Source organism: Xyrauchen texanus, chromosome 9 (assembly GCF_025860055.1).
Source record: "Xyrauchen texanus isolate HMW12.3.18 chromosome 9, RBS_HiC_50CHRs, whole genome shotgun sequence".
Taxonomy (NCBI): Eukaryota; Metazoa; Chordata; class Actinopteri; order Cypriniformes; family Catostomidae; genus Xyrauchen; species Xyrauchen texanus.
Window position 1 is genome coordinate 39,801,753 of NC_068284.1, and position 27,218 is coordinate 39,828,970.

At 37.9% G+C, this 27,218-nt stretch overlaps 1 protein-coding gene across 1 annotated transcript in view; it reads left to right on the plus strand.

Annotated features, from left to right (window-relative positions):
• Positions 1-268: 268 nt before the first annotated feature.
• LOC127649255 (voltage-gated potassium channel subunit beta-1-like) overlaps positions 269-27,218 on the plus strand; it is a 69,558-nt gene continuing 42,608 nt past the window's right edge. The window contains exons 1-2 of the mRNA XM_052134275.1: positions 269-664; positions 23,934-23,977. Of these exons, the coding sequence (XP_051990235.1) occupies positions 450-664; positions 23,934-23,977 (259 nt within the window). The 5' untranslated portion in view covers positions 269-449. The remainder of the gene's footprint in view (positions 665-23,933; positions 23,978-27,218) is intronic.

Here is a 27,218-nt window from a genome sequence, read left to right on the forward strand (position 1 = left end):
TGCTGCCTGCTGTGTGTTTTCCCACAGTCCTCCTGCGCTGCATGCTGACTTTTAGTCTCACCGTGAAGCGGAACCTGAAGAAAACGAAAGAATCCCCCCTATGCCCTTCATCGCTCCTCTCTGCCCAGGGAAGTTTAGCTAAGATCACTGGAGGGGAAAGAGTGACAAAAAGGAAGATAGGAGTGAAGGGCAAAACGGTATCTCACAGGGTGAAGAGCTCATTATAGTTAAACGGCAGAGACGAGATTCAGAGCTGCATGAGGCAGGAAAGATTGAGCTTTGATTTATGAACTCCACTCTTGAATCTCACTTGAAGGTGAATCTAAATCTTCCACCTTTGGGATTTGATTTCTGCTCTTCAGAACTGCACACTTGTTCTTAAGAACTTCTAGGACAAGCCGTGTTATATCCCCTGCTGATCCGAGCCGGATCTTTTACAGTTGATAGCCATGCAGGTGTCCTTTGCATGTACGGATCACGGGCTGAAGGCTCCACGCAACAGTGAACCAAACAAACAGAACACGTCAAGTCCAAGCACGGCCAGCGCTGCACGGGCTCGGTTCCGAACAGTGGCGCTGATCGCCCGTAGTCTGGGTTCTTTCTCGCACAGACACCATGTTTCTCTAAAGGAGTCCACCGGAAAACTCACTGGCATGAAATACAGGTACGGACATCTTGTTGAAATCACAGGACACTACTCAGAGGACATTTTTATTGCACAGTGGCTGCTCTTTCATAGCTTTATGGAGTTCTTAGTTATGTTTCTTAGATGTTTATACTGAACTTCCTCAGAAATAAAATTAAAGTAATTGGAATTAATATATATATATATATATGTATATATGTATGTACATATATAGATGTATATATATATATATATATATATATATATATATATATATATATATATATATACTCTCCTATATATACCTATATACTGTATATATATCTTAAATGAAAGCTTTTATACTGGTACAAATTAGCAGAATAAAAGCAAAAAAACTTAAAAAATAAATAAAATACAGATAGCTCAGATAGTTTGTTCTTGGAAGAATTTGATGAGAAATGTTTGTTAAAATCTTGAAATCTGACTTTTGATTGCAAACATTGGTGTTTTGTGCATTTTATGATCTCTTCTGAAACTCTTGAGGAAACACGTGAAATTACAGGGACTTATTCCCAAGAGCAAATTCAGAGAAGCATGATACTTAAGCAAAAATCTCCATTTGCTCTCCATTTTTCTTCAGAAGATCTTTCAGAAACAGTTCAGATATTAAAGAGATTTGTGATTTTTCTTTCCTATGAATAAGCATCCACAAACATCTAATGACTTGTGATATTGTTTTATTGTCTCTATTCATGACTACTACATATTATTCAACACTGGCAGCTAAAACTTTAGTCTTTAGTTTGATAACGATCTCAGATCTGTGCTATTGGTTTTATTCCCCCTTAGACATGGAATAGGCTTCTTTAAAATAATGTTATATTTAATTATAGTTATGTAACCCATTCTAGTAAATTCTGACTTTCATTAAGGAAACTGATGAAAGTGCTAAAGTTACTGGTGATTGATGGAGTGATTGATAAAGTGGAAAGATTTATTTTTTTATGACACATTGAAAATAAACATTAGTTACAGAAATCTTTGGTGTGAATTAGTGAATTAGAGAAAAGACAGTAAGAAACAACTGAGAACATGTCTGTGTGTGTGGCATGAGTGGAGGTGTGAACTAATAGTTTTTGTGCTGGAAATAATTAATTGCATCTGAGGTACTAGTATACCACAAGCATGCAACAGATATCACATATCTGCTAGTTTCCATAACGACAGAGAACGTCTTGGTTACGTACGTAATCTCAGTTACCTGAGATGAAGGGAACGAGAGATTGTGTTTATTAATGCATAAGGGAGTGCCTTCATAAACAACCTATTTGAAACCTCTCTACAATAACGCCAATATTGTAATATTGAATATGGTGTTTGAGCCCTGCCTATTTTGGCATGAAACTGACCGCTATAAAAACAGGTGCACAGTCTGACCCTGCAACTCATAAGCCAGGTTAATTGCATCGACAATCCAGTGAGAAAGTCTTTACTTGGAGACGGATATTCCTTTTGTGTGTCCTCCATAGCATATGAGCTGATCAGACAGTCTGAACTGGCGTATGCGTGTAGCGCCTGCACAGGTCATAACAAATGCAATGATTGTTCCTCATCTGAATTAAATGGAGGAGGGAAGAAGGCCTGAAGGTGAACCACCGGTGCTTTGAAGGGTGTGGTTAGACCTTGGGTACATATCCTTTCCTGGGTTTGACAGTGGCTCTTGAAAGACCAGGGCCAAACTCCAGATATTAATTGTTTAGTCAGTCCTGGGACTTCGAATACCAAAGGGAACAGTGGGTATTCTACACTGAGGCAAATAGATCGATTTCTGCTTTGCTGAATAGTTCCCAAATCCTCAGTATAGTTTGAGGATGAAGTCTCCATTCACCTGGTATCACACCTTGGCATTACAGTAGGTCCGCACCGTATTTCAGGCACCCTGGGACATATGACGCTCGCTCCATAGGAGCATGATTCATCACTCAACAGTCACGGTGAAGGAATTCCACCTTTGTGGTTTATATATGCCACAACTGTCATGTTGCCTTAGCAAACCAGGACATGGCAGTTCATTATTTCTGACTGAAAAGCCTTTAAGGCTAGAATTACAGCTGATAGCTCAAGGCGGTTGATATGCCACGCCATCCTTGCACCTGTCCAGGTGCCGAAAGTCGGGCGTCCATCACACACCTCCCCCCAACCTGTTTTGGAAGCTGCTGTAATCACCACTTTCCACTTGACAACTAGTCTCAGCATGACACCTCGCTGGTAGAACACAGGAGCTGTCTAAAGCAGCTATACAGCTGTGGGATATAGTGATGCGCATGCGCCCTTGGCGCCAAGCATGTTGTGGTACGCGGTGCTTCAGCCAGCACTGCAGAGGTCTCATGTGTAAGAGACCTAATGGGATGACAGCTGATGCTGCCACCATAAATCCCAATGCTTTCTGAAACAGCTTCAAAGGAAGTGTTCTCCCCAGTTTGAACTGAGACAGACACTGTTGAATGGCCTGAACGTACACGCTTGTGAGGTGCACGTGTCCACTCGTGGAGTCAAGGCGGACTCCCAAAAAGGAGATTTTTTTAGCTGGGAGAGAGCGTGCTCTTTGCCCAGTTTACATTGAAGCCCAAGATCTGATTGTGCCAGTAACAGCCAATCATCGAGGTAGTTCAATATGTGTACGGCGCTCGGTCTCAGAGGGGCGAGAACACATTGATGCATGTTGTGAATGTGCAAGGAGAAAGAGACAGTCTGAAGGGCAGGACTTAGAATTGATACACTGTTCCCTTGAACGCAAATTTAAAAAACATCCTGTGATGTCGTAAAATTTGGATATGAATGTACGCATTCTTCAGATCTATCAATGCAAACCAATCGTGTGGGCGTACACGCAATAAAATCCGTTTCTGAGTAAGCATTTTGAATGGGCGTTTTTTTAGTGTGCATTTAAATGTCACAGATCTAGGATAGGCCGAAGTCTGCCATCTTTCTTTTGGACAAGAAAATAACGGCTGTAAAACTCCTTTTGTGGTTGACAATTTGGCAAAATCTCTATCGCGTTTTTTACGATGAGATTTTGATGAGAATATACGATGTGTATTTCGTCTCGTAACAATGGCGCGTCTTCGGATAAAACCGTGGAAGCATGGTTCGAATTACGTGGGAGCCAGTGGGAGCTGAGCTCCCATAGAGAGAGGATGAGCTCCCATGAAAGCAGTAAAATCATACACCTGTGGGGGTCTCTAAAAATCATCAGCACCATTATTTTAAATTACAAATAAAGCATTTTTTCCTTCAATATATTCCTTCAATGTTTATGTTAACCCTTTTGCACGTATGATCGATCAACACCGGTGTGATTAGAACGGTCAGTGCATCACGTGATCAACTGCTAAATTCAAACGTGCTTACGCTTTGGCTGGCGCTGAGCCAGAGACAGACGCGCTCCGTGCTGCTGTCATGTATCACAACCATAGACAGATCAACTGTTCTGTGTTTTCAACCACATAATGTTTATTTTAGGTTTCAGACATTTAAATACACATAAGTACTAGCAAAAAATATTTTGAGTTTGTAAAATACACACTGATGTCTAGGGAAGCGGCAATAATAATCCTTTCCATTAACGTTACGTTACAATAAGACACGTTTTCATATCAGATACACATTGTGTAAGTAGCTTTACATTTTACTCTATTCTTCTCCCAGTTCACCGCCACTTACTTTCATGTATTTCGTGAGAAGTTGAGGAATTGATGTGTTGTAAAATAACATGGCGCTGCCCATCGCACATACAGCTCAACTAACTTAACGCGATCGTTATAAAGGCGTTTAAACAACAAAACACATCCACTTGCACATATTTGACAATCGGAATATCAGTGTTTCATGTTATAGCTAATACATTTGTGAATATTTTGTATAAAAAAGGAAAAATGAGCGCTGTGTTGTGGTTGCGCTGTGTAACGTGACAAGCAATGATGCGTCACCATGGAAACATTAAAGTGACAGGTTCTAAATAACGGTCACCTAGAATAACTCACGCTGGGGGATCAGTTAGAATATTTTAGAAATAGTGTAAAGTTCAGAACCAGCAACCATGCCACCAAAAATAAAAAGACTGCTACCAACATCAGGTACAACTTTGGCAAAATTCGGGTTTATTTCAAAAAAACAAAAAACATCATCAGAGGACAGTCTACTCGTTTCTCTACTCCTGTATTAATAAACATTGAAATCAAAAGAATCAAGTGCAGTGTTAAGCAATTATTTATCACACACACCACGCCTGCTTATAGGCTACTTTTTTTTTTTTTAAGAGACCCCCACAAAGATGAAATCATAATTCGAACCCTGCGTGGAAGACAGAACACCGTTAAAACAGGGTGGTCAGCATGCAAATTGGATCGTATAACCATGTTCAATCATAATTTTCACCCATTCTGAAATGCCTGTTAGGGCTTGCCACGCGTCCGCGTAATGGGAAAGAGGGCAATTTGTTTTGCTCACCATATGATATAATGTGTCGCTCACCATAGGGAAGCAGTTTCGCATAATGTGTGTGCTTTGAATTGGAAAAGGGCTCTTTATTGAGAATGTATGAGCATCTCCTGCATTTGCAACAAATGCTGTATTCTTTATTGCATTCGTGTGAACCCTCAGATGTTACAGGAGATGCGGGTGGGAGGGCACGAGAGGCTGAATCATTCCTCAAAACGAGGGCGATTGGTGAGGAAGCGACTTGAGACTCATGACCTCACAGTGAGGACAGTCTGTCTCCATGAGAGCTGACTCTGCGTGGGCACAGCCCAGACAGAAAACGCAGCTCTCATGATTTTCTGATGGCGGGATGTGTCTTTCGCACAAGGAACACTTATGGAACGATATCCTGAAAAAGACGTGAACATGTAAGTGACTCTTTTAGATATGACATAAATATATATATTTATATCATTTATATTTATATCACACAAATACAATTACTTTTTAAAAGGATACTCTACACGCTGCGGAAAATCAGAATGCTGAGGTCCGTTCACCAGCAAAGCGTCAAGTGGTGAGTCAGAGAGATGTTCACCGGAGCACTGCAGGAGAGCAAAAAGTATTTTCGCTGCCGTGAAGATTCCGTCCGCTGACTCGTGTGTATCGACCACGAATGGTAGAGGACATCGAGACAAGAGATGATCGCTGTCTTGAAGGAAGAAATTCAGAAGATGAGGAAATTGCACCTGTTTTTATAGCGATCAACAGGTGGCGATCAACAAAACAGGCAGGGCTCAAACACCATAGCCGATATTAGAATATTGGCGTTATTGTAGAGAGGTTTCAAATAGGTTGTGTATGAAGCACTCCCCATATGCGTTAATAAACACAATGTCAAGTGTACTGAGTCGTAAGGTTACTGACAGTTTGCCTGCGCATTACTCTAATTGGACACATTAGCTGTCGGACAGAGGTCATAATTGGGTTGTAGGGTAAACCTGAACACAGAACAGCTGACGTCCAGCTTTACCCACTCATGTTTGACTTTTTTACGCTATTGTACCCTTTCAATGTATTAATCAAATTATTAAAAGAAAACTATTTTTCTTATGTAGTTTGATGTACTATGAAAACATGCTGCAAATTTGAGAACTCAAAACTCCCTCCCCAGTTTAATAAGACCATTTATTCACACTAAGCTAAAAAAAGTAGTTTCTGACTCCATTTAGATAAATAAATTAACACATTTAGATGTCAGTTACTCCAATTTAAAGACAGTTGTCACAGGGAATTAATAATGAGGAAGTTGCATAGATACTGTTATTCCTGAACAGCAGAAGAACTAAGTATAAGCAACTGAGACCCGAGCATGACTGCTCTGTGCATTTTCCATGTCCCTTTTTGAATAACCTCATAAATAAGCAAAAAAAAAAAAAGAAAACCGTTTTCCTAAAAATGTATGTCCACATATGTGGACATACATTTGTGAAATGGAGTAGAAGTTGTGAAATGTTAAATAATACCAAACTAAAGAAAGTCAGATTCTTTATGTTTCCAGGAGAGCTGGTTATTCATGTTTTTGAAACATTTCAGACAATACAACAGAAATTAGCATAACTAATTCCTGCAATCACTGCCAACCATGTTAAAATATTCATTATAAAGTCACAGTAAATATAGGAATGCATTAACTAATGTTAATGAATAGAACCATATTGTACAGTGATAAAAAATAAAATAATGCTGCAAAATCAAAATGTGGACATCATACTTATCAGAGCAATGACACATGAAAAATCAATGCATTTTTAAAGAGGCTCATCAAACAAAACTAGCTATACTCTTTACACCCAAACAGATTTCAATGAAAAGACTTAGAGGTTTCATACTGTAATGATGCTGGCATAGACAATGATGAAGACTTTGACGATGGAGTGACAAACCCAAGTGCAGTTTATTAAACAAAACTTGAATTCCAAAAACCCTAACAATAAAAGAGAACTAAACATGAACTTGACTTGACTTGACTTGACTTGACTTGACTAGAACAAAACAACAACGTACATTCAATTCATGACAAGAGACAATGGAAAACATGAGGGCTTAAATACACAGACATGGATTACAAGACAACCAATGAACAGACAGAACAATAAACAAGATAACAAGACTAATAAACTAAAACCAATGACAAACTAGAACTGATATTGAGTAACAAGACAATAAACCAATGAAAACAAGATACATGAACATGGAGGGAAACAGGAAATCACATGACTAGGGATACAGGAACTAACATTTTCAAAATAAAAGACATGAAATATATGAACACATTAAACATTACACATACCAGAGGCAGTTTTGTTGGATCTACACCTGTAGAAGTGCCTCACAGAAATCAACATCATGTAGTTGTGTCATTTGACTCTGTGCCCCAGAATTTTAACCCTTAAATGACAGTCTAGATTGTTGTGAACAGTATTCAGTCAGCTTAAATTAATTACAAATTTTAAGTTGTGTATAGAGAAGCTAAAATACGACATCCACACATGTGGATGCAGGGTTACACAATGTTAAAGTAAAATGTGGGAAAGTTTGCCAATCCTTTTGCTGTTTCTGCCTGTGTGTAGCACATGCAACTCTGCATTCCATTCAGAAGGATCCCAATGCTTGGAGAGAGGCAATGAAGTTAATTTTAACATGGTTTCTGAAAAGTGAATGGACTATATTTTTACAGTCGGGGGCTTTTACCATTTCCATTGATCGACTCAGCACATTAGCGTATAAATAGCGCCCTCTGACCGTGGGTGCGATCACATTAGGGATAATTAGCTGAGCCAGGAGAAATTGTACATCACATTGTTTCATACAGATTACATTGCAGGAGAATATGTTTTAAATTAGAATGTTTTTATTTAAAAGTAGACATTTTAAGCTTTCTTGAGACATTTGTTTCGTGTTTGTGTGATAAGTATTCGCAGAGTTTCAGTTCATTTTTGTGACGTGTTTCAGATATATGCTCGTGAACACAGAGACTGCTGAAAGCTCACTCTTTTTTTTAAATTTATTTTACAAAAGCACAAGGTTTTGTTGTTATTGTGAGTGTACACAAATACACTCTTACACTTATCTGTATGCCCCAAAATGATGGAGAATTATATGTTGTTTCCGCTGTAATGACAAAAGCATCCAGTAGGACGCGCCGCAGCGTCTGTCGACCCCAAAGGGTTAACAGGAAGACTCCATGTTTTCATGTGAAAAGTTTATGCTGTGAACAAGCAAGAACTCACTCTGTGGTACGAATGGGTTGAGCACGGAGGTGAGAGTGTATGGTAGGCTATTTTCAAATTAAATTGATTGAAGCAGTGATGCAGACTTATGGCGAACTGTTTAGGGAAGACCTGAAACAGCCTGATTGCTGTCAGTTGCTATGTGGGTCATGGTTCATTTGGTATGAGTGGCATAATGTGGGTTACGGAGGCTGAGAGACATGGTCTGCAAGATGTACCATGGTTGTGCCACGTGAAAAGTTGCGGCACGTGTAGTGCGAATTTGTTGTATGGCACTAAATACGGCACAGTTACAGCATTTGTACAGTGCATTGCACTGTTTGCGGTGTAGTGGGAGGTTTGATCGCACAGCCCAAAAGACACCACAGTTGCAACACTTGGACAGCATGTTAGCTGTTTGCAGTGTAATGGGAGTTTCTCGCTTACTGAAGTACATTCTTATCAATAAATTTTGTGCTCAAGACAGTGCTGAAAACATACAAAGCAGATAAGCAAGCATCTGCATAAAAAGGTCACATTGTTTCATCTGAGGCATATTTCTCACACCAGAGCAGTGCCCATTCATGGAGGCAGGCTTACGCGATGGACAGCTCCAAGTGGAAAGATAAGAACATATGAGCAGTCGTAGAGAGCTGTTTGACATGTATACAGAGTTGAAGCAGCCAGTTTGAGGAAGCAGCTTCATGCTATAAACTGCTTCAGCGAATGGAGCATAGAAAGAAAAAACAGAGTAAAATGACAACACTTAACGTGGTAGCAGTCAGTACTGCAAAAAACAAATGAGCTGCTGTGGCATCTTCTGTTGAATAACGAGATTGTTTGGATGGAAGATTTGTTCTGATGAAGGCGAATGCTTTGCAGTGAAGTTGCAGCTGATGATCCGACTAACTTGCATGGGTCTATGTGCAATGGCCAGGGCCGAATGTAGGGTACAGTAAGCGGCTGTTTATGTACACTTACTCTAGTGATGTGATTGGTCAAATTAAATCACCTTGCTCCTCCCGAACCTTGTTTATAAAACTCCATATCGACAACCATGAAATTTCACTGGCATCGGTATCAACTACTGAAATTTTGGTATCGTCACAACACTATGTCAGACTATTGTTCTTATATTGTATTTAAAACAATGTACTATTTCGAATTTCCTAATAAAGTTGCCGAACAGTGGGAAAGTTAAAATCCCCTTCTGCCAATGAGGCTGGTTGGGATGCTCAAACAGAGCAATGTTTTGATACCACCACAGAGCCACAGTGTTTACACTTTTCAGGGGAATTGGACCTTGAAATGGCTTACTTATAGTTATCTTTGCATATTAAGCTGGGATAGGAGAATTATTTTTAACATAGAACAAATTACACACACAGTTAACCATAACCCTATCCCATAATATCTGAGCACAGAGCAAACATTCTACTCTCTGTGCTTGCAATTTCTCTCTTTCTGTCCTCCCATCTTTTTGTTTGTAATTTTGGACTGGGAGCTCAGGTTTGGCAGTATAATCACTGTAACAATCTCTCTCTGAACTTAGAAATGACAAGATGGCTTAAAATATAGTTTAAAACATTTGATGTTTTGACATTAACATTTGATTGAATGCCATGTCTTAGTGTGTCCCGGGTTTTAAGAAAAGTGTGTGTGAGTGTGTGTTTTGGTAGTAGTGGGTAAAGTCAACATAACGTTCACATCCCATTTTTCTTTACTTATTTCAGAGTGAAACAGGTTATTCAATTAGGGGAAAAATTTAGGGCGGGACTTATTTAAATTGTATACATCAAGAATGAATTGGATTTTGAAAAGTGGTCTCTTTAGTAGTTACTTTTTACAAACAAATTCTTGGAAATGGCACTACCACATTCTTTTGGCAGCCCAGAAAAGACCTGATTTCAATAGGTGCTTTGGTCAAAGTGAGCTGAAAAAGCCCCATAAGTGCTGTTTTTGTGGTTACACATTTCCATTTGGGCTTTTTTAGATTTTCATAAGAATCAGTGAATCAGGATGAACTCAGGAATTCACATTATGATATGATATTATGATATTTCAAGGATCACCTTCATTGCTATTACGTCTGCTCTAAGACCAAAGTGCCCAGCAGCTAGTGTTGGTAGATTTGAACTTTTCACAAAGGAATCTCACAAATCTCACGGCTGTTATTATTTTTTATAGTGCAACTGCAGTAGCAGAAATGAGGCCAAATATGATCTAACAATGATCTTATGTAAGATGTAACCGGGTGAACCCATATAAAGATCTGGACGAACCGGACCCTATCTCCACCACCACAGTGCACGCTATTTGTGAAATGAGATGCTAATAAAAATAATATAATACTTATTTATTATAAATATGTATTAAATATGTATTTTATTTTGAAAGCAGTAACTGTAATAACGTTTGAATATTAAATAATGGAAATATTATTTTTATTTTATGTGGGCCAATAATTTAAGCAGTAAAGATGCATATTTAATTTCTGATCATGGTTTTCATTTTTAGATGTCACAATTCTCAGTGTCACATTACAAGTGTGTTAAACATGTGAGGATGTGTATTCATTATCCTAAGACCCAAGTGTGACTTCTGTGTGCATTTTCTATTTCCCTTTTTGATTTGTAACTAGTAGCACCTAATAAACATGCAAAAAAAAAAAGATTTCTAAAGCAAATAGTTTAAAATTATGGCAACATTTGTGGACAGCGGTACTAAGTGTCATTCTGCCCTTTTGGTCTGGATTTATTCGTTATGTTCTTTGTGACAATTTCCTCCACCTCTCCCTGGTTGTGCATGTGCTTTTGTTTTCCTCCTTCCCTCATGTTTCCCATGGGTGCTGCTTAGCAGCGCAATCAGCGTTGTCATGGCAGCGTTGATTTAAGCTGCTTATGATTATTGGCAGCACCTGTGTTCAATCATCCCCTCCTCTTTGGCTGTGTCTTGTTTGGAAGGCCGCGTCCTCTGGAGGTCGCATTATCTTGTCTTGTATCAGAAAAGCGAGTAGAACACTTCAATGCAGCCTTCGAATGTGACCTTCTTTCACGGGATTTCGGAGGACGCAAGAGGTGTATCCTTCTTGGGCACTCACAACCCACAATTCTTTGCTTCAATGGAAAAGTCTAAAAAACAATTACGGCAATTTGTTTCGAAGGCTGCATGCTCATGCAATCTCAGAATTCCCGTGAAAGAAGGTCACATTCGAAGGCTCCATTCGAAGTGTCCTACTCGCTTTTATGAAACGAGATAGCCTCTATTACGTATGTTGCCGACAAATGCGACCTCTAGAGGATGCAGCCTTCCAAATGAGACACAGCCTTTATATTCTCTCCTTTGTCTTGTCTTCCCCGTCAAGTCTTTGTGTTGTGTTTGCTCTCCAGTCTTGTCAGTCAGTCAGTCAGTCCATTTGAGTTCTTGTTCTTAGTTTGTTTGTTATATTTTCCATCTTGCCTTGTCTTTTCAGTTTTTTTCCCCCATTAGAGTTTTTGTTTGCATTTTGGTTTTGTTAGTTTTCTGTTATATTTATTCATGTGCTTCTTGTCTTTTATGTTTACCTCCATCATGAGAGGTTTTGTTTGTATTCTGTTTTTATTTGAATAAAGCCTAGTTATTTGCCTCCTGTGTTGGGGCCTTCTTTCTACCATTCTTAACAAAATGATCTGACCAATACCGGACCCAGCTCCGGAAGCGGGTCTCATGACATCACCCAAGAAAGAACGCAACAGAATGGGCGGCCTCTTCGTGTTTTTGCTCTAGAGCTAGCCCAAGATCCCCGCGGGAGGTGTTATGATAAGACTCGTCTGAAACATCTCTTTCTGTCGGGCCTGGACAAGACTATCTGTCCAGAGGAGCTGTGGGAGATTTTTGCTTGGCCATTTTGGGATTTGGTGGATCACATCTGTCGGCTTGCTGAGGTGAGGCTTATGCTGCTGGTACGGGACGCTAAATTCCAAAACTCCTCTCATTCGGTCTGGTCTGGTTTGGTCTGGTTTTATTTGTTATGTGGCGGGATTGTGACAGTTTCCTCCATATCTCTCTCTCTCTCTCTCTCTCTCTCTCTCTCTCTCTCTCTCTCTTTTGTTATCCTCCTTCCCTCATGTTTCACACGGGTGCTGCTCAGCTGCGCAATCAGTGTTGATTTGTGCTGCTTGTGATTGTTGGCAGCACCTGTGTTCAATCTTCCCTTCCTCTTTATATTCTCTCCTTTGTCTTGTCTTCCCCATCAGATCGTTGTGTTTGCTCTCCAATCTTGTCTGTCGGTTGATGCGAGTAACCATTTGTTTGTTATATTTTGTATCTTGCCTTGTCTTTTCTGGTTTTCTCCCATGTGAGTTTTTGTTTGCATTTTGGTTTAGTTAGTTTTCGATACATGCACTTGCCTTTATTTTGTTTCTCTCCATCGTGAGATGTTTTGTTTGTATTCTGTTTTCATTTGAATAAAACACAGTTCTTTGCCTCCTGTGTTTGGGTCCCTCTTTCTACCATTCTTGTCACCAAGTTGTGACATTTTTTTAATCAAATTGTTTATTATGATTCAAGGAGTGTTGGTTATTCATGTTTTAAAATGTTATAGACATTACATTAGAAATTTGCATAATTACCGTCCAATCACTGCCAACCATGCTAAAATACAATTATTCATTATAAATTCTGAATTCATGTACTGATTACCTTTGTCCTATGTCTGCCAAACATGTTGAGTGATCCAAACATCATCTGCAGCCTGAAACTGAACTTTTGATAGGAAGTCTTGAGTGAATGCATAGAGCAGTATTTCCCAACCTTCTTTCAGCCACGGCACACTTTTTACGACTAAAGAATTCTAGGGCACACCACTATCCCACATAGGCTAACCATCGTCAATATTTTTTTCTTTTCTGTCCATCTTAGTAGCGTGTTACTTGTAATGACTGAATTTCGGCTATATTCTGCAGCGCTGACGCGAGTCATGTGAATGACCTTTAACGCGTATAAATATCACTCACTTTTGCACATTGATCATTGCTCTTCATAATCACAAAATTGACCGATTATGCTTTCAAAACGGCAAATTTCTCCAAAAGGTGAGGAGTTTGGATCTCTGAAATTATATATTTTTTTTTTCATGCATTTATTTATTTTGTGGAATTTGATAATTTTCCATGGCACACCTGACAATCTTTCACAGTACACTAGTGTGCCGCGGCACAGTGGTTGGGAAACACTGGCATAGAGAGCTGTAGGATGCTCCCTTGGTCCCTATTTAGTGAATTACTTAACCTCCAGTGTGCTGTCTATCTGCACTGGTCTCAGAACAGTTTGAAATGTACCTTATTTAAATCCTAACTCCAAAAAAAAGCCCCTGAAAGCCACATTTTTCAGCTTTTGGATGAACCCATTGATTCTCAATGTGACACTGCACAGTTAATCTAGGAAAGGAAAAGATGCGCTAAAGTACACATCAGTGTACATTGTGTTTAGCAGCGTGGCCTTTTGCGATAAATTGCTCAAATTGCAAAAATGGCATATCGGATGATACTAGAGACTCTAATCTTTTGCCTCAAATAGGTTTCAATATAAAAACTTGGATCAGTCAGTTTAGATGAATTTAAAGTATGCAAAGCCAGAAAACTATGTCCATGCATTTTGTACTCTGGGTCGCACAAGGTTATATGTCAGACAAAATTGTACAGCCCTACTGAATAGAGCTGAAATAAGTTTGGTCGAAAAAAGTAGTTTAAGATAGTTTAAAAGTTCAACCTACAAATACAGTATTTCTTCATCATAAACCACAGATATTATATTTATATTTATGCATTTGGCAGACGCTTTTATCCAAAGCGACTTACAGAGCCCTTATTACAGGGACAATCCCCCCGGAGCAACCTGGAGTTAAGTGCCTTGCTCAAGGACACAATGGTGGTGGCTGTGGGGCTTGAACCAGCGACCTTCTGATTACCAGATTACCAGTTATGTGCTTAGACCACTATACCACCACCACACCACATATTGATTTATTTGATTCACATTTACAAACATTACATTATATAATGCTTAGCAAGTTATTAAAACAGCAGCACTGCTTTCTTATTCTATAGAATAGTATGCACTGGTGAATAATGCACAACAAGACAAGGCACATCTATTAAGATAGTAAATAGGATCCATTTTGATTTCATGTTGAATTTAAATGTCTTAAAAAGAGATTCCCTTCTAAAGATGAATGAAATGTACTATAGCATTGACTTTGTGTTTTTGTGTCTTTGCTGTATTCATAGATGTGTAATTGTTGCCTGGTATTTCCATGTTCACAGCACTATAGTAAAGAGTTTTGCTGTGCCATGGTTCAGTGGTCAGTGCTGCTGTCCAAATGGGCACTGCAATCTTGCTGTGTCTGTATGTGTGTGCACTTTTGTCCTTGTCATTATATATATATATATATATATATATATATATATATATATATATATATATGTGTGTGTGTGTGTGTGTGGGCGTCTGGCTTTTTGGACAATGGCCTATTAAAAATCGATCTGTGTATGTGTTACTATCTTGGACTTGTAGGCATTTTTCTTCATGGCATTACTGCCAGTTCAGCCAATGCATGTTTTCTGTGTGTGCAGCACTGAAGTTTCCATTTCATTCTGCAGAGAGAACACTGTTACAGAATGTTAACAGGGAAGTCTTTTACGGCTCTTTTCCAGAGAAACATTTGTTGATCAGTATTTATTATTAGTCAAGACATTGCATGCAGCATGTTTAAATGTGTGATTTTAAGGAAGGAATAGTTCTTCCCGAAAAAAAATTCATCATTTTTTCTTTTACCTTTTTTTTTTAAATTTTTTTTAATCAGTAACATCTGGAATTTTGGTTTGTTTCTATTGCTGGCTTAAGAAGATTTGGCATATATTGTAGTGCACAAGAACTTACTATATGTTTATGTTATTTTTTATTTTATTTTATTGATTTTTATATTTTTTTGGAGCTTGACAGCTTCTGCAATGTTACTGCTTGGAAAAGACCAGCCTGGACATTCTGCTAAATAACTCCTTTTGTGTTCCACGGAAACAAAAATAAAACATGGTTTGAGCAAGATAAGTGTGAGAAGATACAGCATTTTCATTTTTGGGTGAACTGTACCTTTAATTGTCAGATGAGCCGGTCTGAGCAGCTCTTGCACTGAAAAAAAAATGCTTTGAATTTACATGATTAAATCGTGTATTCAGTTCCACATGAATCATTTAAGCTACCTCAACAATTTTTTTTCCTCTTGGTTTAACCCAATTAAGTATCCTCAAAATGATTTTATTTGTGTCTATCTAATTATATTAATTTCTTTAGTTTTACATAATATTTTGTCACATTATTGATTTTGTTATAAGATTATAATAAAGCAAAGCAATATACAGCATGTTCCTTGTGTACCCATCCTCAAGTTAAGCAAAAACTCCAGTCTTCTCCACAATGGTAACGCTCTGTAACAGAATTTGTCTCAAATCCCAAATTAACCCAATTTTAAGCACTATCAAGTCTCCCCCATTTCTGTTGCTCAAAAATACATAAAATAAAAATAAAAATGTATTTACTTTTTGCATCTAGTCCAATGCAAAGCATCCTAAGAACTACAAATCCTCTGCCCAGTTTCAGTTGTCAACAACATTTTTTTAAATAGTCCCAACACAAATGGATTAAGTTAACGGAGATTGTATGTAATTCAAAAATGTAAGCAAAAATAATGTTTGCGCTGTTGTTGAACATACTTGATTGGTTCTTATTCAACCTAAATCATTTAATCTAGTAAAGTGCAAGGTTAACACAATTTTGTTATTAATAGCTTATATTTTATATAATATTGTTTGTGGAGTGTCACCATTACTGAGCTTTGCATAGCAAAATGCTGTGCCTCTTGTTGGAAATTTTTTAAAGAAATTCATATTTTTTGTTAATGTAACTTGACTGATTCAAAGCAAGAAGACAACTAGCTTAAGTTGAGGGAACTTATTTATTTTTACAGTGAATGAAAATAGTTGATTCTATATTTCTGTGTTATTTGAGATTTGAGCATACAGACAAAAAAAGGAAAAAAACATTTATATACGCAGATGAGCACATGTACAAACAAATACAACCTGCTTTCCTGTCATCACACATCTGTTCTTTATACACCTTCCTCTGAACAATGTGAGTGAAATGATGCATACAGTTTTCACTGGATTACTGAGGGATTTCTGAGCTCTTCTGCCACTCAGTCTCTCAGTTCTTCAAATCTGACTCAGCTCTGTGTGATGAGGAAAGATCTGTTGACACCCAACAGTGCACATGTCTGCATGCCTACACCTTCTTCACACAGAGCTAGAGTTTTAAATTATAAACTCAGCAAAAAACGAAAGCTCACTTTCAACTGCTTTTATTTTCAGCAAACTTAACATGTGCAAATATTTGTATGAACATAAAAAGATTCAACAACTAAGACATAAACTGAACAAGTTTCACAGATATGCAACTAACAGAAATGGAATAATGTGTCCCTGAACAAAGGGGGGTCAAAATCAAAAGTAACAGTCAGTATCTGGTGTGACCACCAGCTGCATTAAGTACTGCAGTGCATCTCCTCCTCATGGACTGCACCAGATTTACCAGTTCTTGCTGTGAGATGTTACCCCACTATTCCACCAAGGCACTTGCAAGTTCCCAGACATTTCTGGGGGGAATGGCCTAGTCCTCACTCTCCAATCCAACAGGTCCCAGACGTGCTCAATGGGATTGAGATTTGGGCTCTTTGCTGGCCATGGCAGAACACTGACATTCCTGTCTTGCAGGAAATCACCTACAGAACGAGCAGTATGGCTGGTTTGCATTGTCTTGCTGGAGGGTCATGTCAGGATGAGCCTGCAGGAAGGGTACCACATGAGGGAGGAGGATGTCTTCCCTGTAACGCACAGCATTGAGATTGCCTGCAATGGCAACAAGCTCAGGCCGATGATGATGTGACACTGCCCCAGACCATGACGGACCCTCCACCTCCAAATCAATCACGCTCCAGAGTACAGACCTCGGTGTAACGCTCATTCCTTCGACGATAAACACGATTCCGAACATAACCCCTGGTGAGACAAAACTGTGACTCATCAGTGAAGAGCACTTTTTGCCAGTCCTGTCTGGTCCAGCGAAGGTGGGTTTGTGCCCATAGGCGACGTTGTTGCTGTTGAAGGGATTGTGCATTCTTGGTGTAACTCGGGCAGTTGTAGTTACCATCCTGTACCTGTCCCGAAGGTGTGATATTCGGATGTACCGATCCTGTGCTTGTGTGGTCTGCCACTGTGAGGAAGATCAGCTGTCCTTCCTGTCTCCCTGTAGCACTGTCTTAGGTGTCTCACAGTACGGACATTGCAATTTATTGCCCTGGCCACATCTGCAGTCCTCATGCCTGCATGCAGCATGCCTAAGGCACGTTCACGCAGATGAGCAGGAACCCTGGGCATCTTTCTTTTGGTGTTTTTCAGAGTCAGTAGAAAGGTCTCTTTAGTGTCCTAAGTTTTTATAACTGTGACCTTAATTGCCTAAAGTCTGTAAGCTGTTAGTGTCTAAACAACCGTTCAACAGGTGCATGTTCATGAATTGTTATGGTTCAGTGAACAAGCACAGAAAACATTGTTTAAACCCTTTACAATAAAGATCTTTAAAGTTATTTGGATTTTTGCAAAATTATCTTTAAAATACAGTGTCCTGAAAAGGGACGTTTCTTTTTTGCTGAGTTTGTCTGCAGCTGATGATATGCTTTGGTTGTAATGTCACACAAACTAATTACAGCTCAGAAAAAGGCAGACAAAACAATATAGTGTATGATAATCTTTGTTGAAATTCAACAGCTGTATCTGTGTGAAGGTTGAAGCCGCCATTTAGAGAGACAACAGATTTGTCTTGCTGAAAGGCAATAATCTGATAAGCCTGACCTGAACTGCAGGGATGGGGCTACGAGATAAAGTGGATCATTTTGTGTTTTGTTTTGTTTTTTTACTCAGTGAGTGTATCTGTTAATTTTGTTTGCTGCTCTGGATTCAAACAGATCGTTTAAATGGATTATACACAGAAAGTTGCAGTGACAGACATCAGTTTGAAAGGGAATGCATACTTTGCGTGCTGATTTAGTATTCTCACCATAAGCTCTGAAAATCTGGGGGTGGCGGGTGTCCGCAAGCCAAAATCAGTGCTCTTGGTTTCTCTCCAAATCCAATGCATCCTAACTCACTTCCTGCAAGTCAATGCTGCATGGTTTTACCATGCCCACAGAAATAAACACGGTTAAGAAACTACTTACGGAAATCAGTACTGCAAAATACAGAGAAACTTGGTTGAATTTATCCAAGTGTTAAAGGGAAAGTTCACTCATAAATAAAAATTCTGCCATAATTTACTCACCCTCATGTTATTCCAAACCCGTATGACTAACATCACCTTTTGTGTTTCATAGATAAAAGAAAGCCATACAATTTTAGTACATGTGGTAGTGTTTAGTGCCAGAAATCTTTTAAGTACCGATGTTACAGTACTTGGTTCCCACATGCACACACATTAACACATACCTGTATATGTTCCACTGGGGGAAGATCAAGACAGTGCAGTCTTAACACCAGAGTAAATGGCTTGAATTTACAGAGCTCGGGTCTGCCAGAATTCAGCCTAAGGGATCTTGTTAGAGCTTAGATTAAACTGCAGAACCAAAGCACTGCATCTCTAAATCCCTACTTGTGTACAATAAAATACAACAGACTTCTTCCACACCTGTTTATAGTAATTAGAGTGGTCTCGCATAGTCAAATAAGAATTACATTTAAAATTAAAAATTGCCGCCTATTCTGGCCAAGTGCCCCCTACTTAGACAGGAAGAGACTGTCTGACTGGCATGTAATGAGGCCAACCACAATTTGGTTGGATTTTTTGCGGTTTAGGCACTTCTAGGGAGTAAAGTCTCGTTAAAACTAGAGCTGTCAGAATTAATGCTTATGCATGCAATTAATTAAAATAGGTTAATGCCAGATGGGACTTGTGATATTAAAAAATCAAGTATTATTCAGCCTTAACTATCACCAAAACACAGTATGAGATGTTTTATGTCTGCAAGCACTTTTCATGTGGAGTTCAAAGTGGCTCTGGCGTTGACACCCTGACGCGAATCATGAACGCAACTTCACAATTGCTGTAGGAAAGCGGATAGCCACAGTCTGCCTGCTGATTAATATTGTGGAGGATGAGAGTTTAAGAGATTTACTGCCCATTGCAATGAAATTGCAACCTGGGGGGACTAGTTCTTTCAATTAGTCAAACTCCAAATTATACTTTTTTTAATGTTACTTGAATTTGTGCTATTTTAGTGCATTTCTATCTTTATACTGTGCTTACTGTACTAAGGCTTTGTTAGAAACATTTTAATAAAGCATTATATTGTTACATATTGTTTTGTTTTATTTCCTGGAATTATATTTCCTAAGATGGAAATAAATGCATTTTAACATTAAAAGATTTATATATATGGTGTAAAATTTCAGCACTTTCAAAATATGTGATTAATCATGATTACCTTCAAAACATTATATGATTAATTGCAATTAGAAATTTAAACGACTGACAGCACTAGTATTTTTTTTCTTTCAAATGCTCATTAGTTTATTAAATTTGGCTACTAACAAAGTCCACCAGTGTATGTACATGCATCACAGGGGATTTATGTCATTCTTGTCATTTTTTATGAATGTCTATCTATTAGATTTCCATTTTTAATGCTTTAAGCCTTTGTCTTGCTAAGGCTAATTTCCTAGCAAACAGTTCATGTATTCTAATTATACATATTAAATATTTTCACACTTTTTTAATAATTTGGCAAAATTATGGCTTGATTTGTACAGTAAAAACGGCCAGTAAAAATATTGTGCTCACAAGTGATATTTACATTTATTTTCTTTGTTTTCAGCAAACGTCTCATATTTCAACTCAAGCATGATCTTCACTGACACTTTTGCCAACTTGGTTAACAAGTACACTAACTTTTGAAAAAACTTTATTAAGGGCAAAATAGTTTGGTGTGGTAGAAATGATGCCTGTGGGACAGTTGTATTTTAAAAAAGTACAAAACAATGCACAATAAATATTGAAATTGTTTATTGTTTATTTTACTCTTTATTAAATTATCATCATTTTGAAAAAAATTTTTATGGATTTTCGTTGTTTAAAATTGAAAGTCTGGGACAAGGCTTAAACAGTCAAATATAAACATAAAAGGCATTTAAAAACAACCACAAATAAATGAAGGCATGGGAAAAAAGTTTCCATGTCAGTTTTAATGTGTCTTTCTTAAAACAAAAAGAAAAAACATGAAATCTGTTAGTTTTATTAATAAAAAACAAAATCCTTTGGACATGAAATTGCCTAAAGTACCTGAAGAAACACCCTTAAATAATTGCCAAGTAGTCTACGGTTTAACAGAAAACACCAGAAGAATTGCAGAACATTTTTAGTCTCTGTGATTAAAATCATCACAAATATGCTTGTGGAAATCTTATTAACATACTCCTACATTAATTTCCTCAAACAAAACTCTGAGCATGATTATTTCATCCTTAAAGCAGTCAATTGTTGTATCAATCTGTTACCTTTTGAAAACAACACTGTTTCTAATTGGACTGAAAAAAGAAAAACAAAACCTGTGTGCACTTACTCCCAGATGTTGCATAAAGCCAGCCAATCAGATTAGAGCTTAATAGATCGAGGAAGTACTTTCCAGTTTTATGTACATTGTGCATTAAATGTATCCGTGAACAGACTATTGGGGGTCTATTCTATAATCACAAGAACCAAACAGACGTTTAAGCAATTTTGAGGACAATAATATTGGACCAAGTGGAATCTAGTGTGTTTTTAATGTCATATTCTTTGATTTGTGGTATTTTGTGTGTGTAGTGCTGAAGTGAATGAGGTGTTACATCTGACTCAGTCAGGCATGAAGAGAAAGCCACATCAGGGTGGTGGAAGCTTTAATGGTGGAGGAGTGAGGTATAAAATTCAGGCAGGGTCGCTGTTAAAGGAGCATCTGCACTCTGATGAATAGAGCTTTCCTTAATTTATTTTATATTGTAGCCAATAGTATGATCTAAATGGGAGGCAAAAGCCATAAATAGTTTTCATCCAAGACTTTAGGGCATATACCAGCCAGTAATTTTGTGTGTGGGGGTGTGCTCACATTTACTTCTTTTTAAAAGCTATTAAGGAGCTTGTTCTGTGTAATAGCAATCTTAAATCACTGAAGTGCTTTAAGACTCAGAATGGTCTCTGTGGATTGGTCAAGGCTGATCAAATATTCAGTCACTGTCTGGAGTGAGAGAAATTTGAAGTCACCTTAAGACCTAAAAAAAAGTCAGTTGTTGAAAAGCATCATGGTCACAGTTTGGCAGGTCATTCATGCTTTCAAATAAAATGAGTGTGTTTTTACAGTCAATTTATAATTAATCTTGTTAACCAATGTACAGTATGGTATGATGATTTACAATGATTTCTTAAAGAGATAGTTCACCAAAAAATGAAAAATCTCATTTACTGAGTAAAATCATCATTTACTCAGTAAACATTATTAAACCTATATGACCTTTTCTCTTCCATGGAAAACAAAAGATTTTAGGCAGACTGTTAGCCTCAGTCACTCAGCAATTTGATTTGCATCTTTTTTTCCCGTAAAATGGAGGTAAATGGTGACTGAGGCTATGCTTCCATTTAACATCTCCTTTTGTGTTCCACAGAAGAAAGAATGTCATGCAAGTTTGAAACAACATGAGGGTGAGTACATGATGACAGAATAAAATGTTTTGGGTGAACTATCCATTTAATGTTGTGTTCTGCATTGTTTTATTATATTCCCTTAGGTCCACTAACAATGTTTTATTTTTTTTTTTTGCATTAAAACATTCATAATTTTGTAATATATGATCATTTTCCACCCTGTCTTTGGCATTCTGCCTGAAACACTTGGCATAAGGGCCTTCTTAAAAATTATACATAAACGCCCACTAGTCTGATTGACTAACAGTGTGCAGCCCTTCAAATTCAGCCATTTTTTAAACTCAATCTGAAGAGAATGATCAAGCTCCACAACATTATAAAGCTAAATGTCTGAGGTTACACATAACGCACATCAAACACATTGCAACTGTATATATTAAACTGTTCATCTCAAGCACAACTGTTAACACTCACACCCTGTTTACACCAGGCATGAGAGTCGCATCAAAAGCAATAGAACGCATTATAATGAATGATGATGTCTATCGTGGAAGCGTCCGTTGTGGCACGTCGCTTTGTGCCGACAGATGTCCCGTTACATTTGTGTTGCATGCACTACCGCTACTACTGCCAATAACACAAATGAATGGTTTAGAAAGTTAGTGTCAATGCACCGGTGTAGACTGCCTCAAGCCATTGTGTCGCATCGTGTTAACGGACGGTGTAAACCGGGTGTCCGCACCATTAACTATCAAACATTCATGACATTTAAAATATTCATGAATTAATTGGTTTACTTTATTGATTGGGTCCAAGTGTTTTTAACTGCCCCATCAGTCAAGAACAGTTCATTTGCAAATCTTGAATAATTTTATGACTGGTTCACAGCAATCCACATTGATATAAGCCAAAAAATGTGCAATCCATGCTGAAAAACGCTGAAGACACATCCACATCCTGTTTCCAGTATCATCGTGTACCGAAATGCACATCGCCGGAAAAGCATCTAAACGGTCAAAGCGCCTATCCAGCACATGTTTTCATACACCAATAATTAAAAATAGCACAGATGGGTGAAAGAACGCGTCCATGATGTGTTTGTGCTCAAAACAGCAAAATGCAGAGCTGCTAAATGACTTTCTGAGAATTGCTTCTCCTCTTCAGATTTGGAACTTGACTCCACATCTTTTAAAAGCAGCCAGAGATATGTACCAAGTGGTCAAAGACATCTGTATGGGCATGTTTAATTACAAAAATAATTTTAAATAGTCCAGATGGGTCCCCTTTGGTGTTCAGGAATAGTTAGGCCACAGTAGGCTTTGTTTGTCCTTCTGTTTATGTTTACTAAACTGAAGCACCAGTGGGCTGGGCAAAGGTGCAATGATTTTAAGTAGGCGTTAATGTATTTGAGCTGTAGAGGTGGTTAGGAATGAATGTACCACAAATGACGTAGGGATTTTGTAGAGTAGAGAATGAGGCATTTGTGCAGCAGGAAAATTTTAGACCTCATGACATGACCCCTTTAATGTGAAGATTTAAATTGGTTGGAGCTCTGGCCTTGTGGTTACTGCACATGACGGAATGTGGTGCTCTTGTGGGCAATGCAGGTTTGAATCTAGCTCACGTCGTTTTCCAGTCCTTTTCCTCACTCTTCTCCCCATAATTTCTGTCCTCTCTCTCCTTTATTATCAAGTAACATTTCAAAAAGTCCAAAAATAAAACAGAAAAGTTACAGAAATTACATTTTTGTCATCATGAAAGCCTGGCAGATGTGGAGGCAGTAGGTTATGTCATGTTGTAATTTTTTGCTCTCTGCACAGGAATCTTGGAAAGTCAGGACTACGAGTGTCATGTCTTGGACTTGGTAAGCACTTTTTTGATTAATAAACCTATTTTTTGTTGCATTTTCAGGTTGATGAGCACATTACAAGGTTTTGCACAGCATTCATTCATGACCTCTACCTGGGGCCAGTACCATAAAGTTGAACAAACTCATGTGACAGAACTGGTTTTGAGTTGACAAAACCAAACTAATCCAATCAGGCTTAATTGGTACCATGACACTGCCCATCAGCTTACTCTGTCAACTCAGACTTTGATCCTGAGTTTAAGATTAGTTCACAAACACATGCACATGAATGAGTGACGTTTACAGTGAACAGCCAATCACCCTGAAATCAAGAAGAATTAAAATGCATGATTTACACAGCACAAGGTATCACTGTACAATTATGAAGAAATTAAAGACACAAAGCAAACTAGGGTTAGGGTTTGTTTGTTTAGGGTTAGGTTAATTCATCCATTTTACTAGCTGTTTTATAGATAGTCTGATATTGTATTATGTTTATATTTTCATAGATATTTTCTATTTTATGGCTAGTGGAGGTAAATGAAGAACAATGATAGTGTTTTTAAATAAAATACAAGACTCCATTTAGACTCTCAAATAAATAATATATCATGAACAGTTGATTTTGTGGATTTCTAAGATTTTTTTCTGTAAAGTGCGCTTTAAGAGAAACAGGGGAGTGACTTTATTGATTCAAAGATGCCACTTTACTCACAGCTGAGTGGTTCAGTATCTGTTAGTGATCTGTTACCCAGAACAAAACCGAAGCAGGTTAGCCCTGGAACGCAAGATACTATGGATATGAATTATCCTAGAGAGACTCTGGAGCAAACACACACCTTAAGTTTGGAGGTGAAAGTTAGGCCAAAAACTTTCAAAAGAAAATTATATAACTGCACACTCACAAGTTTATATTACTACCAGTACCTTGATAAAGGCTTCTTGCTGAAACATTGGTAATAAAATAAACTTGTATGTGTGTGCAGTTATATATTTTTACTTTTACTATGGCTATGAATACCAGTAAAGGCAGACCCACTTTCATGGTATCTAAAATCCAGGGTTGATGCAAACTAAAGTACATTTTCCTGGCTAGCAACCTCAGCTTTATGATACACTAAAGTCACACTGCTATAAATATTATTTATCAGCGAATACAGTACATTTACACAAGATATTTCAATTAAGTGCATGTAACACTTTCCTTTACACTGTGTTTGAGGAGTCACTTGATCTGAAAAATGTCATAACACATTTACCCCCCCCCCATGTTACCCATCCATTCATATTTAATTTAAAATGAATTTAAACTCAAGCTCACTAATTGCCTCACACACTCCAAACACTGCAGGAGAGAGATGAGTTGACATTTAATTTATTCACTGTGTGATTTTAGTTTTAGAATTAGCAGATTTCATTAACAAGCCTCATGAATACAAACATAAGGATGGTATAAATCTGTTACTGGATTCCCATTGAGAGGAAAACACGCAGTGTGACATGAATAGCATGCTGTTATAATGCTACAGGGCTCTAGGATGGCTACGCATGAGAACCTGCTTGCTTCAGTTTCACAAGGGTGTAAACACATATTCAAAATTGGGGGCACCAGGTGTAAAAATGTAGGAATCAAACACTCAAAAACCCATATCAATCCAACTTTGTAAACCCATTACCATGGTGAATTGAAAATTCACTAAACTGAATTAACTAAACAGTTGTGCCACTTTTGCCTGTAGTATTTTAGATCAACTATCCAGTTAAATGTGGCACCATATGTGCTACTATTATTTAAATTAAGGCTTTGTCATTATTTTCAGCACAATCACGCCTCCTTTCTATGTTGATTATGCTCGTTATAGATTGTGCCTTATTCTCACATTTCAGTGCTGTTTGTTTGGTGCAATTAACGTTGTGCTATTAACTGAATATTATTAAAAAGACATGTTTGTGTAAATTTTCTGTTGATCATGGCAGCCTTAATTCATCGAATGATGGAGAAGAACATGGGCATGCATTGGAGCCTAAACAACAGAGACTTGCAAACCCAACGCTATCTGTGTTCTCACGATTCTTAGTGAATTCCTTTGAAGAGAAAAATCATTCTTAAGATGCTGTAATTAAATGAGGCTTTGGAAAATAAACTGGAGTGGTCCAGACTGAATTTGACAAGAGTGACCTGTATTGAACTGATTCTTACTGCCATTCTTACTGGTACATTAAAAGCCTCAACTCTGGAAAATATTCAGTCTTTGAAGCTGTTACAGGATTTTCCTGGCAAAGGTCATTGCCCCTGGTCAGACATCGCTCACCTTAACGTGATCATGTGACCAAACACAGCTACAACGCTGCAAGCTAATCAGATTTCAACGCTTCAATCAGACATGCACTTTGAAGAATGCATAAGAATGGCTTTTAGTGGAAACCACCAAAGCAGCAATAATTATAATGTGCTTGCATGAATGCATCCGTGCATGTCCGCATCATTTAAAAAGGATGTATACATGTCAAAGGAATACACTATGACAGATTATAGTGACCCTGGGCTGTCAGGGTCCAGAAAAGGACAAAAAAGTCATCCATATGACTTGTGCACTATAGTCAATATCTTCTGAAGCCATACGATAGCCATACGATGTGTGATGAACAGACTGAATTATTTTTAAAAAGTGCCATATTTGATTTGAGACCTGCCTATTGAGTTGCATGGATAATTTTATATTACAGTGAATAATGGTTTCGGTCTGTTCATCACACAAAGCTATCATTTGAAAGTGGGGAAAGCCAAAACCACCTTTTGTTATAGGTTTACATAGATGAGAATTCTTAATCCTATGTTAACGGGGGGATTGTCCCTGTAATAAATGCACTGTAAATCGCTTTGGATTAAAGCGTCTGCCAAGTGCATAAATGTAAAGGTAAATGTATGTTGACTTTTGTTCCAACGAAACATGCCTACCATTGTATCAAGCTGTGAAAAAGGATTTCGTAATTTTGTTTGCTTAAGTAAAATAGCTGTGGAAGACATATCATTTCTCCCAACTATGGAGAGTGGCAATGTTTGCCAATAATGTATATTTAACTGTATTTTTTAAATAAGAGGTGGAAAATTGGCCTTAAAAATATCCTTACATTTTCTAGTTATCCGAATACCCAGAAAACAAATCTGAAGGTGTTTTTAAATATTTCCTGTTACTGTGGCATGCCCAAAATTAAAGGCTTATAACTCTATAAAAAATGTTTTGAATAAAAAGTG